Below are 12,403 nucleotides of genomic sequence, written 5' to 3' on the forward strand. Positions count from 1 at the left end.
ATTTTCTCTACTTTCGAACCATTTTATTAGTTGAAATGCCGAATTCTTTTTTCGTCTGATTTTAGTAGGGGGCAAACTGAAAAAACAGAGAGTAAAACGAGATTTTTTCAAATTTAAACAAACTGAAAATGAATATAAAGTTCGAGGGCACCAGTAAGATTAACCAAAAGTCTAGAGTAGGAACTGAAATAGCAAAAAGCGCGTGAGGACAGCATTGTCATTTGAGTTATATACAACGCCTAAAATCACAAATGACAAGAGTTTCACCAGAAAGAAGATCACCCATTCCCCGAGCTTCCCTTCTTTGGATAGTCATCACTGAAAGGTAATCACTTTTTAATACCCATTCACGTTCTTCTCTTCATCTGTTCTCATTAAACAAATCCTCTAATTTGCATTCGATTTCCATGGCTTACTCTTCAATCACAACCACTTTTTCACGCCTCTCCCTTCTCCGCTTCGCCTCAAAATCATCATCATTTTCTTCTTCTTTTCCTTCTCTCCCATTCCTCGACGCAAACTCAAGCCCAAAGGTCTATCCAGGAATCATTCTTCGAATTCCCAATTCAGTTCGTTCTCGACGGGTTTTCTCATCTGGGTTTTCGTGCTTTTGCTTGGCTTTTCAGGTTTTGAATCGATTCCGAGTCTTCTCAATGGCCTCCGAACCCAAAGAATTGCCGGCCAATAACCCAGGACTCCACACTACTCCAGATGAAGCCACCAAGGGTTACTTCATGCAACAAACAGTCAGCCAATTTGGGTTTTTTTTTTTTTTTTTCATAACATAGTTTCTTTTATCTAAAATTTATTTATTTTATCATGTTAATTTCGATTTCAGATGTTTCGAATTAAAGATCCGAAAGTCAGTCTTGACTTCTATTCTCGTGTTCTGGGCATGTCGTAAGTTTTATGTCTTTCTATCTATTTTCCTTCTGCAATGTGTCTTGCAATTGGAACTCCATCCCTATTGATTTGGTCTTGGAATTAATTGGTTATTGGTTGATTAGTTTTGTATGGGACTGTAATCTCTATTTTGAATGAGAATTTGCTTTCGGGTTAATGGGTGAGGAATTTCTTGGTGCGTAAGAAGAACTGCATCTTTACAGGGTTTAGACAAAATGAAACATTGACTCACATTTCGCCTTCCATTTTGTAACATAATTTGTAAATTCAATTGTATTGACTAATTTTTATATACTGCATTGAACCTATAATTTGTAAATTCAATTGTATTAACTAATTTTTATATACTGCATTGAACCTCTTCACTTTTTTATAATTGGTCATTTCACTAGGTTGGCTTTACTGATTAGAACTTATAAGTTAATTTAAGAAGAACAGCTTGCCTGCAAAAGAGAAAAAGAACAGTTGGACAAATCGTGTTCTTTCAGTTGTTTTTTTTTCTTTTTTTTTTTTTTTTTTTTTCATTTTCTTCTATTTGTTGTTGAATTGCTGATGATTTTTGGAAATTTCAGGTTACTAAAGAGGCTGGACTTTCCGGAAATGAAGTTTAGTTTGTACTTTTTGGGCTATGAGGTAAATCCTGTAACACCAATTTTTTACAACTTAAATTTTTTTTTTTTTCAGTGCCTAAGTGATTTGAACGGTTCAATATTAGGTCAATTGTGTCAAGTTTTCTATCTTGCCCTGTCTGCAATATAATTTATGTTGTATTAAGCCTCTTAACTGTATGTGGAGTTTTCTATCCTGCCCTATCTGCAATGTCATTTATGTTGTATTAAGCCTCTTATTAATGTAATGTTTGTTTTTCAACTTTTGGTTTTAAGTTTCTAGAAGGTTGTTTTTCTTTTGGTTCCTTAGATTTATGAGATCTAAATTTTATCTGTTGCAGGACCCTGCATCAGCTCCAGCTAATGCTGTTGATAGAACAGTTTGGACCTTTGGTCAGAAGGCTACTATTGAGTTAACACAGTAAGACTTGTAATGTTCAAAATTTTAGTTTGCTTTTAAGCTTGTAGTTTGAGGTTCTGGGTCTTTTTAATAACGCTTCAGGGTCTAATGCTTGTGGCAGTAATTGGGGTACTGAAAGCGATCCAGAATTCAAAGGATACCACAATGGGAATTCCGATCCTCGTGGCTTCGGTAAGTCTAAACATTAGTGGTTATTTCATGCATGTGTGGTTTTGTCCTAGTACGTACGTAAAGCAGTAGAAACACAAACACATACATAGTACACATTGTTTACACGTATGAAATCTGGGCCACTGATCAAGTGAATTCTGAAACCTTCAAATTCACCCCGGTACATGAATTTTATACATAGAATAACTAAATACTTGAAAAGTTTTTACCTAGACGTCTTTAAGCAATGTTTCTTTAATGGATAAGCAAGAATGCAAAGAGAATGCCCTTATTTGGTTAAGTATAGTGGGTCTTACAGTCACATTGATGTCTCAAAATTATTTGATATACTTTCGTGATGCCACCACCATGTCCGGATCTGTGCAACAAATCAGGTGCTTTACTGAAGTTGTTTAGTTATGGGTATTTCCTAGTATTTTGAGTGTATTTTAGCAGTATGTTACAAGCTTACTGTTTAGATGACATATTAGAGTGCATTAGAGGTCCACGTAACCTAGACTTAGACCTTCCTCTAATGCCCTTTGGATTAAATATGGTGTTTTACTGGTATGTTTCATTCAGGACATATTGGCATCACCGTTGATGACACATACAAGGCATGTGAGAGGTTTGAACGGCTAGGGGTGGAATTTGTAAAAAAGCCAGACGATGGTGAGTCTTATCTTTTTCAGTTTGTGAGACTAATTAAGCATCATAAGCTGTTCCTTGAACATCATTCCTTCTTCTTCTTATTCTTCTTCTCTCTCTCTTTGGGCCAGTTTGGCATTGGTGTGCTGTTGAAAATTTCTGTCGTTACTGTGCTCTTAGTTAGAAGTTGCTGTGACTACAAAAATGTAGTTGTTTGGTAAATTTTTTTCAAAGTTGCTATGAATACCATAAGTAGAAATTTAGGTGTTTGGTAAACTATTATAAAATTACTATGAAGATGTCTAATGATTAAAATAGGCATACTTTAAAACACATACTTATAATAATTAGTTTTATTTTTATTTTTATAGTCAATATTTATAATATTTATACACCAAAATACTAAAAAAAATTAATTTTCATTTTATTAATTAAGATATCTCTAAAAAATAAATTGGTTTTATTCGAGATAAATTATATATTTATAAAAAAAATTAAATAACATAAAGTACTAAAGGTAAATTATTTTTCAAACTTGTAACATTATAATATAAATATATTATTAAAATATAATATAAGATTTTTATTAAAGATTTTTAATTTTCAAATAAACATTTAAAATAAAATATACTCTTTAATTTGATTTGGAAGAAATAAAATGAGTTGTTTTGGGAATTAAGATTTATTATTAGGGTCATTTTAGTAAATTTAGACAATGACAATAGAAGTTGTTGTGAAAAAGTAACCTTAATTTGCTTCTCAAATTCTGCTGTGGGGTAGCAGTTTTTAGAAGCTGCTAGATAAAAGCGGGTTTTTTCAAACACCTTTTTCAAACTCCCTGACCTGCTGCAGAGGCCAAACAGGCCCTTTCTCTCTATCTCAGTGTAAATCATATCATATGCTTCTTGTTTTATTACCGTTTAATACTTTAGGTGTCGTTGGCTTTGTTGTCGCTTTTAGCTTATTGTCATTTATGATTTTGTGTATTTTTCATCTTTGTTTCATCTTTTTCAAATATCTAGCCCCTAATCTATTCTCGTATCTTTTGTTGCCGTCTTTTTTTTTTTTTTTTTTTAATGCTGGAAACCGTCTATTATTTTTTCTTGTTGTGTTCATTGCTTTAGCGATCATTCTATTTTGTCGTTTTCTTTTTGTCCTTGTTCTTTGTCGTTTGGTGAGGTTTCTTTCCACGAAAAAAAGGGTAAGGTTGTTTCTCTTTGTTGTCGTTTTTCTTTGTGTCAATTACATGTTTTTGATTCAGGGAAATTGAAAGGAATAGCATTTATCAAGGATCCTGATGGCTACTGGATTGAGATTTTTGATCTTAAAACTATTGGACAAATCACTGCTAGTGCTTCTTAAGTCATCTATTCCCACCAAATCTTCTAGTAAGTTTTTATTTTTTATTCTTTTCTGCTTAATAATTCTTATCGTAGTTGCTTAGCAAGCATTAAGCCCATTTCACATTGCTTCCTGGAAGTTACTTTTGGCTTTCGGGATCCAAAAGCTACTTTTCGAAGTGTTTGGATAACTTTTCAAAAGAGCTTACACTCAGAACTACATTGTATGGCTTATCAAAAAATCTCTCTTGTAATGAAACTTTGAAATTTGTACTAGAGTTTAATTAAGACTTTAAAGACTTTATTATAACATGTTTAATACAGAATATTCAAATGTAGTTTCATTTCATTAAGCTCTTTTAAAAACGTGATTCTAAACACTAAAAACTCACAAGTTTTACTTCCTGTTTTATATGGCCTAGAAGCAAAAGCAATGATAAAGCGGGTGCAAAACATCGAAATCATTTAATAGGCGGTTAATACTGAATATAAAGTTATCACATACATGTTTGAGCTTTAATTTAAGACTTTAAAGTTCAATCCTTGTCGTTGTTTTGGTACTGAACGTACATTTTGTATTTAGTGCAGGGAATAGGATATGGCACTCGTAAAAACAAATATGTATCATGCTTCATCTGTTGCTGATACGCAGCAGACACTGATCTGAGGGCTTTGGATTGTGTTTTGACACTTTTTACTTCAATGCACCACCACCACTACTACTACTACTAGTAGCCTATTGCCTATTGAGATGACTGTTTTGTGAGCTTGAGCAAGTAACCTTAGATTTTATATTCACAGAAAATCTTTTGTCAACTTTTCTTCACTTGGACCGTGCATGTTTCTTAAATAGAAACTTGGTGGGCTATCTTCTCTGACGCTTCAAATGTGATCTGATTATGGTTATTGCTAACTGGTTTAAGGAAAGACAGGGAACAAACAACACTCGCTTGGGAAACGTAGGCCTGCCTTGGGTCTCTCTTGAGGATTCATTTCTTTGTAAAAAATTCTGTCTCTTAACAAATGTGAATCCATATCTCATGTGAGCAGTGAGGTTTTAACCCATGGGATAAATAGAATGCCTCATTTTCATTTTATAAAACTATATCATTTCGGAGACGTTTAGTTTATGGATTAGAATCATGAGATTAGAACCATTTTCGATTTACGTGTATTTTTTGTGAGAGAAAATACTGTAGCGAATCATGAACTATGATTCGAATCGGGGTACGAATCCTCCAACCAAACAACCCCTTCATTTCAAAAGTGATATTCATCCCATTTCATTAGGAATTGATGATCTTTTAACAATACCTTCTGAGGGATGGCTAGTCTAAGATGCTGAATAACAAAGGTTAATTTTAAAAAAACACCATCATTATGGAAATGTACACGCGGTAGAAAAATTACGAGGATCTATTGAGATATGGTATGCTATAAGTGAATATTTGTGACATGAAATGAATCCTAATTTTCGGATGATTGGTCCTTTTAATCCAGTCCATTTCTAACAAAATAGTGGATCCCACTAGGTTAGGTGTTATTCACTTAGTGGGATTCACCTCATGTGATTATGAAGGTTTTAATCCATAGATAAATATAAAAGGGGTCATTTTCAATTTACAGAAGTGTATAACTTTTTCTATTAACCACCAATTTCCCAGCCTAACCTGTCTTGGGCTTGTTGATGGGGTGATATCAACATGCCTTGAACTGGAAACAGTGAATATTCGACTTTAGTTATAGGTCTTAGACTCTTAAGCGTGGTGTAGCAAGGAAGTTCTTCCTTTTTCCCAAAAAAAAGAAAAAAAAGCATAGAAAAAGAAATAGGAGAAAAGTAAGGATATTTTTCAAGTAGACAAATGCAGCCATGGAAATAAAGTTGAAGAAGAAACAACTAATCCATTATAAATAAATCATGTCTGAAAGAGTACTGTTAATATTCAACATTACACATTTAAGGTCAAGTCTATGTATGTTTTAAGTTAATTGTTAATATTAAGGAGCTGATTAATGGGTCACAGACAATGGTCAAATTGAACAAATTGGACGGCTTTCAGCTTAGAATTAGATTAGATTAGATCTGGAAAGAGGTCTGATATTAGTATTAATTTGCATTTGGTTTTTCTCCCCAAGTTGACAAAAACTACCAGGGATTCCAATATTCAATGTAAATTTAGAAAAAATAATAATAAAATGAAATGAAAGGCCGAGAATCGATCTACAAGTTAACCCGTCTTTTTCTTGTGTGTTGACAACAGATCATCATCTAAACAATTATAATTTTTAAAAAATAAAAGAATAAAAAAAGAGAAACAATTCAGAAAACTGAGTTTAAATATTTGTTCAGTCAGACTGACAATAGGTTCCACACAGCTTTTGACTTTAGTTCTATAGAAAAGACATTCCTAGAAGAGCTTTCCAGCGTTTTCAATATAAAAACCCACTCGATTAGTAAAAAAATATATATACATATAAAAACCCACTTATAAGAAAAATTTAGGTTAGTTCACTTTGTGAATTCGAATTTTTAATTTAAGTTGAAATGTGATATTGTTTTAGAGTTTTTTACTGTAATAGAAAAAAATTAAATGTGATATTTTTTGAGAGATTTTTACTGTAAAAATCTATAACTGAAAATTCAAATCGATGAAATGAATGAGACATTAATTTATTAATAGATAATATAACATAGCTGGCACCTCAACTAAATTTACTCTTTTTCTCTCCCCCTTAAGATAAGAAATCAATAATTGTTCTATACTATCATCATATTCCCTTAAATTTATTGGGTGTTTCTAAATTTTTTTCTTCCCCTCAAGAAAATTAAAACACAATAATAATAATAAAAAATAGAGGTGTGTAATAAGTGATGAAGAGTTTGGAGATGAGAGAAAGGCATAGCCGTAGGGGGTGACAGAGATATTGTTGGGTGTGCAGTGAATCATGAAAATTTGGAGGCAACCGGGAGTCATTCCCGACGGGGATTCCCTGTCACTTCAATAAAATATTTGGCTTTGGCCATTCCTTTCTTCTGTTTAAGCCACGGCACAAATAACACCTCCTTTTGACACCTGTTAATGCTTCTATCTCCTTTTACTTCCATCCTCATAATTATACGTCCAATGTATCACTCACATTTTTCTGATTTCTCAACTCAAACCCAGTCCCAGACCTTTCTTTTCTTCAACTTGCTCAAACTGTACTTGTTTTGTGAACACCTCTTTATTACACTTATATTATATACTTTTCCCGCTCAAAAAAACACCTTGGAATTGAGAAGAAAAAGACACATTAGAGAGGACGTTTGGTTTATATATTTAGAATTATGATTTAAAATTATTTTTATTTTATGTATATTTTTTATGAGAGAAAATACTATAGAGAATTATAAATCATGATTCAGAATCATGAACGAATATAGAAAACAAACGTCTCCTTTTGTTTACTAAACGCGTTTTAATTATCTCATATTTCTTTTGAACCATACATGTCTTCACATTTACACTTGGACGATTATAATGTGATTGCAGCAAGCGTAACAAGGGTTATAAAACCATACATATGGCCGGGTGAGAGTTTGAGACAAAGTTAAGATCACTTTTTGGGTTTCAAAGATAATATGTCACAGTTACATAAATTACCTATTATTCTGAAGGTGCTTTCTTTTTACCTGTCATGTGGTAGTTGAAAATAATATACCTTTATCAGAATTCAGTACAAGGAATTAATATACCTTTATACTACAATTCTGATTAAATGTTTTGACGATCATAAGATATTTCTTTGTTATTATTATTATTATTATTATTATTTGCCTAGGGTTATCACTTATCAACAACTTTTTTAATTAGTAATGATTTTCTAAGCTTTCCCGACATTATAACTTGCTTTTAGCGTGGCATTAAGAATTCACACATATATTATAAGCCAAAAATTCAATTCTTTAAGAGCATATCAAATAATTAACTTAAATTGCACATGTTTCCTCTTCTTTAATGTAAACTTCCTTACATATATATCAAGTTTTCAATCTGTTCTATGTTATATACGAAGTCTTCTAAACATTAGTTGTTTTCACTTGACAAAGAGGAGAGTTATTTAAAGAACAAAATTATAGCAGTAGTTTCTTTCATAAACTATTTATTATTTACTCAAAACTTGAGACTAACTCAGTACTACTGCTTATAATATTCACAAGGTCATGCGGTATTGGCTATTTGATTAAAAATAAATTAATTAATTTTGTAATTTGTCCAATATTGTTGATCATTATCGTCAGACAAAGAAATATTCGCTTCAAACACACTTCATGGGCCTCTAGGGTTCAAGCAAATATTTTATTTTTCCATTCGTAGACTGAGATCACGATCAATAATAAAATATTTTCTTTTATTATTTCTTTTAAATCATGAGCCTTCACAAAGCTCCAAAATTTCCAGCATCATAGCCTTTGTTTTCAAGTTTTGGATAAACAAGTTCTCAACTTAATGTCTAACTTTGGTTACTGTAAAGATTCTGAGTATCAATTAATTAAAATCTCAGACCAAGCGTATATGTGTGCAAATCACCTCCAAAAGACCAATATATATATATATATATATATATATATATATAGGAAATAATCAGTGTGGCCTCTTTATATGGAAGACTAGGGGTAGGATTTTACTCATTTGCTCTCCACTAGGTGTCGGGCACTATTCTCTTTAGTCTTTAATTAGTTTGCTCAAAATCACTGCCAAAATGTTTAAAATAATATGAATAATAAATTAGAGAAAAGAAAGATAATTGAATATAATACAGAAACCAGTGCATCGTTAGTTTGTTTTGTTTGGACATAAGATTCTTGTTCTCGGAAGGATGGAAATTAATAATATATAAACACTTTTTTAATAATTTTCCTTTTCTTTTCTCATGATCTCTTGTTTTCATGACAATTAATCTCTAGTTTTCATGATCTCTAGTTGCTGCAGTTAAAGGCCGTACAACAATATAACATCATCGTCATCATCGTCATCATCACTCAACAGGTCCCGAAAAGAAATGCACAAAATTAAAAGAAGCTTTACTATGTACTGTCAAACAAAAAGATCACAAATGTTTCATTTCATCAAAACACAGAACCCCATGAACTTCATCAAAGTCTAATTACTTTTTCTTTTCTTTCGTTTTTTTTTAGCTCTGATCTCTCTTCCCCCACACCACACGACCATGCCCCTTGGCCCTTACCCCATCAAATCTCTCTGATATTACTTATAGTCAGTCACATTCTCAACAGAATATATATATATATATATATATATTCATTATCTCCAGTACTACTACAAATACTACTAAAAGTACATGACCTTCTCTTGCGTCTTGTTTTCATCAATGTTGAAGAAGTTGTTATACCCATTATAATTGTTACCTTGGTTGTTACTAGTAGTACTACTTCTACTAATCAGCTGCTTCACATGATCCTCAAGAACATGGTACTGATGATCATCTAATGTCGTTTCTCCAAAACACCCATTTGACTTCTGACCCCAGTGGTTGAGACAATTATGATCATATTGATCTCCATTGCCTGATCCTCCACTGTTGAGCATGAACAATCTCTGGCTTATTGCATTATGGTCCTGATCATAACTAAGGTTTCCCATATTATAATCCTGGCTATGAATTCTCCCCATCTCCTCTTGCTTGATCTGGTAATTGCAGCTTCCCTCAGATGAAGTACTGCAGCTTCCTTCGCTTCCAAACATGAGGAGATTATTCTCCTTCAAAGGATAGTTATAACAACACTGCATATAACTAGAATTTCCATCCAAGTAATTGTATTGATCTTGTGTTTGGAAAAGACCAGAAGCAGTACTACTACTGCTGGGGTTCGAATAATTAATGGACGTAATCATATTTGAGTAAACTTGACTATCTAATCCTGATGATGATGATGATGAGAAAGCTGATCTAGTAGTACTTGTTGGGGTAAGGTAATAACCAGAGTAATTGGATTGGTGGTTTTTGGAAAGTGATGACATGAGAAGTGGTTGAGAAAGTGAGAAAGATGAGGTACAAGAAGTAGTGGTCTCATGAGTAGAGGAAATGATAATGTTATCGTTGTTGGGAAATGGCACTAGTGGGAGTTTTCTCTGAGAATTATGATTATAATTATAATTGTCAGGAGGATTGACAAAACCCATGAGCTTCTTCTTCAGCTTGGTGTTCCAGTAGTTCTTGATATCGTTGTCAGTCCTGCCTGGCAGCTGAGCAGCTATAATTGACCACCTGTAGTTGTTTAACATGTAAAGTCACACGAGAAAGTTAAAGACAAAAAGTAAGCTTTGTTTCCACTAACAGCTGTTAAGTGGGTATTGATGTTAGATCCAGAACTTGGCATGCATGCACAAGATTTATCCAAAAATGGCCTTTTCTTTGCAGCTAATAATTAGATGAAAGTCCAATATATGGCAAAAAAAAAAAAGGAAAGAAAATATTGTATTTACTCCTTTTGGGTCTGCGTTAATCTTCCATGATGTTTGAAAGGAAATTATTACAAATAATTGTGGTCAAGAACCAAAAAAAAAAAAAGCAAAAACAAAAAAACAAAAAAAAAGAAGACTAAAATGTTTGGGAAAAAACAGTACCGGCTACCAATGTTGGCAAACAAGCTACAGATGATTCTGTCTTCTTCGTCTGAGAACTCTCCGTGTTTAATGTTTGGCCGAAGATAGTTGAGCCATCTCAGCCTGCAGCTTTTCCCACACCTCTTAAGACCTGGTTAATCCAAAAAGTACCAAAAAACCAAACATGGTCACAACATGGAGAAACAAGGATAACATATGAGACCCAGAGAGAGAGTGCCAAACATGGCCACCACATGGAAAAACAAGGATAACATATGAGAGAGAGAGAGAGAGAGTATGCATATAATATTGAGACACAAAAAAGATAAAATATTATAGCATCATTGTTATTACCGGCTTTTTGTGGAAGAGCAATCCAATTTCCACCGGTTCCATATTTTTCAATGTATTCCTTTAGCTTTGAGTCTTCTTCTGGTGACCATGGCCCTTTCTTCACATTTGCCTTGTCACAGCAAGGAGCTCTTCCCATCTCTCTCTCTCTCTCTCTCTCCTTTCTCTCTCTCTCTCTCTCTCTCTCTCTCTATCTCTCGGAAAGAAAGAACTCTTATGATCCCTTGGATATCTCTCAACTTCTTAAAAGGAACCAAAAGGTCTTCACTTTGCAAATAAATTTTTTGGTGGAGAATAGACTGTTGTGTCTTGTCCCTTAATAATAATATATATAGACGGATTAAGTATTTGGAAGAGTGACAAAAAAAAAGATAATATATATTATTACTTTTCGTTCAGAGATACACAAGTCAAAAGGATAGGCAAATAATATCGTACAACAAATTTCTAACTCAGATATTATTATTGGTTAAGGCAATAGAACTTTCCAACTCATACAAATGTGTTTGGTTTGCCCACATAAACCTCACACTCTCTGTCTTTTCCTTCTCTCAAAAAAGTCTTGCTAAGTAGAAAGCCATCGGGGTATTTGAAATTGATAGCTATAGTTCTCAGAATTTTGACGTTTCTCCTATAAATATATATATATATATATATATATATATATTAGAATGGCCAAATAAACGTGAGTTGAATAGACCTTAGCTAATTGAAATTTTTGAAATGAAACCACGCATGGTATATATGCGTCTAATTAAGGATAATTTATGTTTTTGACTTCATGCAGCAAATGAATACCTAGTAGAAAAAATTAAATAAACTGGGGAACAAAATATACTTATTTCAAGTTCTATATAAATTTGGGATTTTGCTCATTTGACAAGTATAATTAATCATAATTTTCATGATTGATCTCTAGCTAGCTCCGCAAGAAAATGCAAAAAAGAAAAATGTTTCGTGGAAACTCTAATAACTCCTTCCAAAGGTTTTTTTTTTTTTTTTTTTTTTTTTTGGTATACTTTACAAGTTGAAATCAAACGCTAGTAGCTCATAATTAGGTCATATATCAAAAGGGTCTATTTTTAATTTCTCCATGGAATGACAATTCGTTCACTACATATATACTCATGAATAGTAGTCTGATTCTTAACTACTGTGCATGAGATGTATCGATCATATCGTAGTAATTGATGAGAATGATCATATAGCTAGATGGGCCCATGTAGCTATCAGATTCTTTGCCTTTTAAATTCATCTGATCATCAGGTGTGCATTGGGTCTCATGACTAATCAATGCCATCTTTGGAATGGCGTTGACGTATCATATACATATATAGCTATTGCCTAACTTGTACAAATAGGCAAGCAATCCTA

At 32.8% G+C, this 12,403-nt stretch overlaps 2 protein-coding genes across 5 annotated transcripts; one reads left to right on the top strand and one right to left on the bottom strand.

Annotated features, from left to right (window-relative positions):
- The first annotated feature begins 260 nt into the window (after nucleotides 1–260).
- Nucleotides 261–5,167, top strand: LOC21403510 (lactoylglutathione lyase). 4 transcript variants are annotated; one of them, XM_024175700.1, is made up of 10 exons: nucleotides 276–325; nucleotides 527–533; nucleotides 627–746; nucleotides 839–900; nucleotides 1,476–1,536; nucleotides 1,853–1,932; nucleotides 2,033–2,103; nucleotides 2,665–2,754; nucleotides 3,992–4,118; nucleotides 4,654–5,167. In XM_024175700.1, exons 3-9 carry the CDS (start codon nucleotides 654–656, stop codon nucleotides 4,090–4,092), a joined length of 558 nt encoding a protein of 185 aa, XP_024031468.1. In that variant the 5' UTR covers nucleotides 276–325; nucleotides 527–533; nucleotides 627–653; the 3' UTR covers nucleotides 4,093–4,118; nucleotides 4,654–5,167. The 4 variants fall into 4 exon arrangements, with proteins under 4 accessions (XP_024031469.1, XP_024031468.1, XP_010111828.1 ...); XM_024175701.1 differs by lacking the exon at nucleotides 527–533 and having other exon boundaries at nucleotides 261–325; XM_010113526.2 differs by lacking the exon at nucleotides 276–325 and having other exon boundaries at nucleotides 336–533.
- A 4,236-nt stretch (nucleotides 5,168–9,403) lies between these two features.
- On the bottom strand, nucleotides 9,404–11,168 carry LOC21403511 (transcription factor RAX2). The gene is made up of 3 exons (XM_010113527.1): nucleotides 11,033–11,168; nucleotides 10,700–10,829; nucleotides 9,404–10,340 (listed from the first exon to the last, which is right to left on the bottom strand). The coding sequence occupies exons 1-3, from the start codon at nucleotides 11,166–11,168 to the stop codon at nucleotides 9,404–9,406; spliced, it is 1,203 nt and encodes a 400-aa protein (XP_010111829.1).
- Between the last annotated feature and the right edge of the window lie 1,235 nt (nucleotides 11,169–12,403).

Source organism: Morus notabilis, unplaced genomic scaffold (genome assembly GCF_000414095.1).
Source record: "Morus notabilis unplaced genomic scaffold, ASM41409v2 Scaffold888, whole genome shotgun sequence".
In the NCBI taxonomy this organism is placed as follows: domain Eukaryota; kingdom Viridiplantae; phylum Streptophyta; class Magnoliopsida; order Rosales; family Moraceae; genus Morus; species Morus notabilis.

Excerpts from the sequence above, each read along its gene's own strand:
- LOC21403511 (XM_010113527.1), bottom strand. The coding sequence starts at position 11,168 with ATGGGAAGAGCTCCTTGCTGTGACAAGGCAAATGTGAAGAAAGGGCCA. Across the intron at positions 10,830-11,032 it reads TGCTCTTCCACAAAAAGCCG|GTCTTAAGAGGTGTGGGAAA; the intron begins GTAATAACAATG and ends TGGATTAACCAG. Across the intron at positions 10,341-10,699 it reads TTTGCCAACATTGGTAGCCG|GTGGTCAATTATAGCTGCTC; the intron begins GTACTGTTTTTT and ends AAACAACTACAG.
- LOC21403510 (XM_010113526.2), top strand. The coding sequence starts at position 408 with ATGGCTTACTCTTCAATCACAACCACTTTTTCACGCCTCTCCCTTCTC. Across the intron at positions 747-838 it reads GTTACTTCATGCAACAAACA|ATGTTTCGAATTAAAGATCC; the intron begins GTCAGCCAATTT and ends TTTCGATTTCAG. Across the intron at positions 1,933-2,032 it reads GCTACTATTGAGTTAACACA|TAATTGGGGTACTGAAAGCG; the intron begins GTAAGACTTGTA and ends TGCTTGTGGCAG.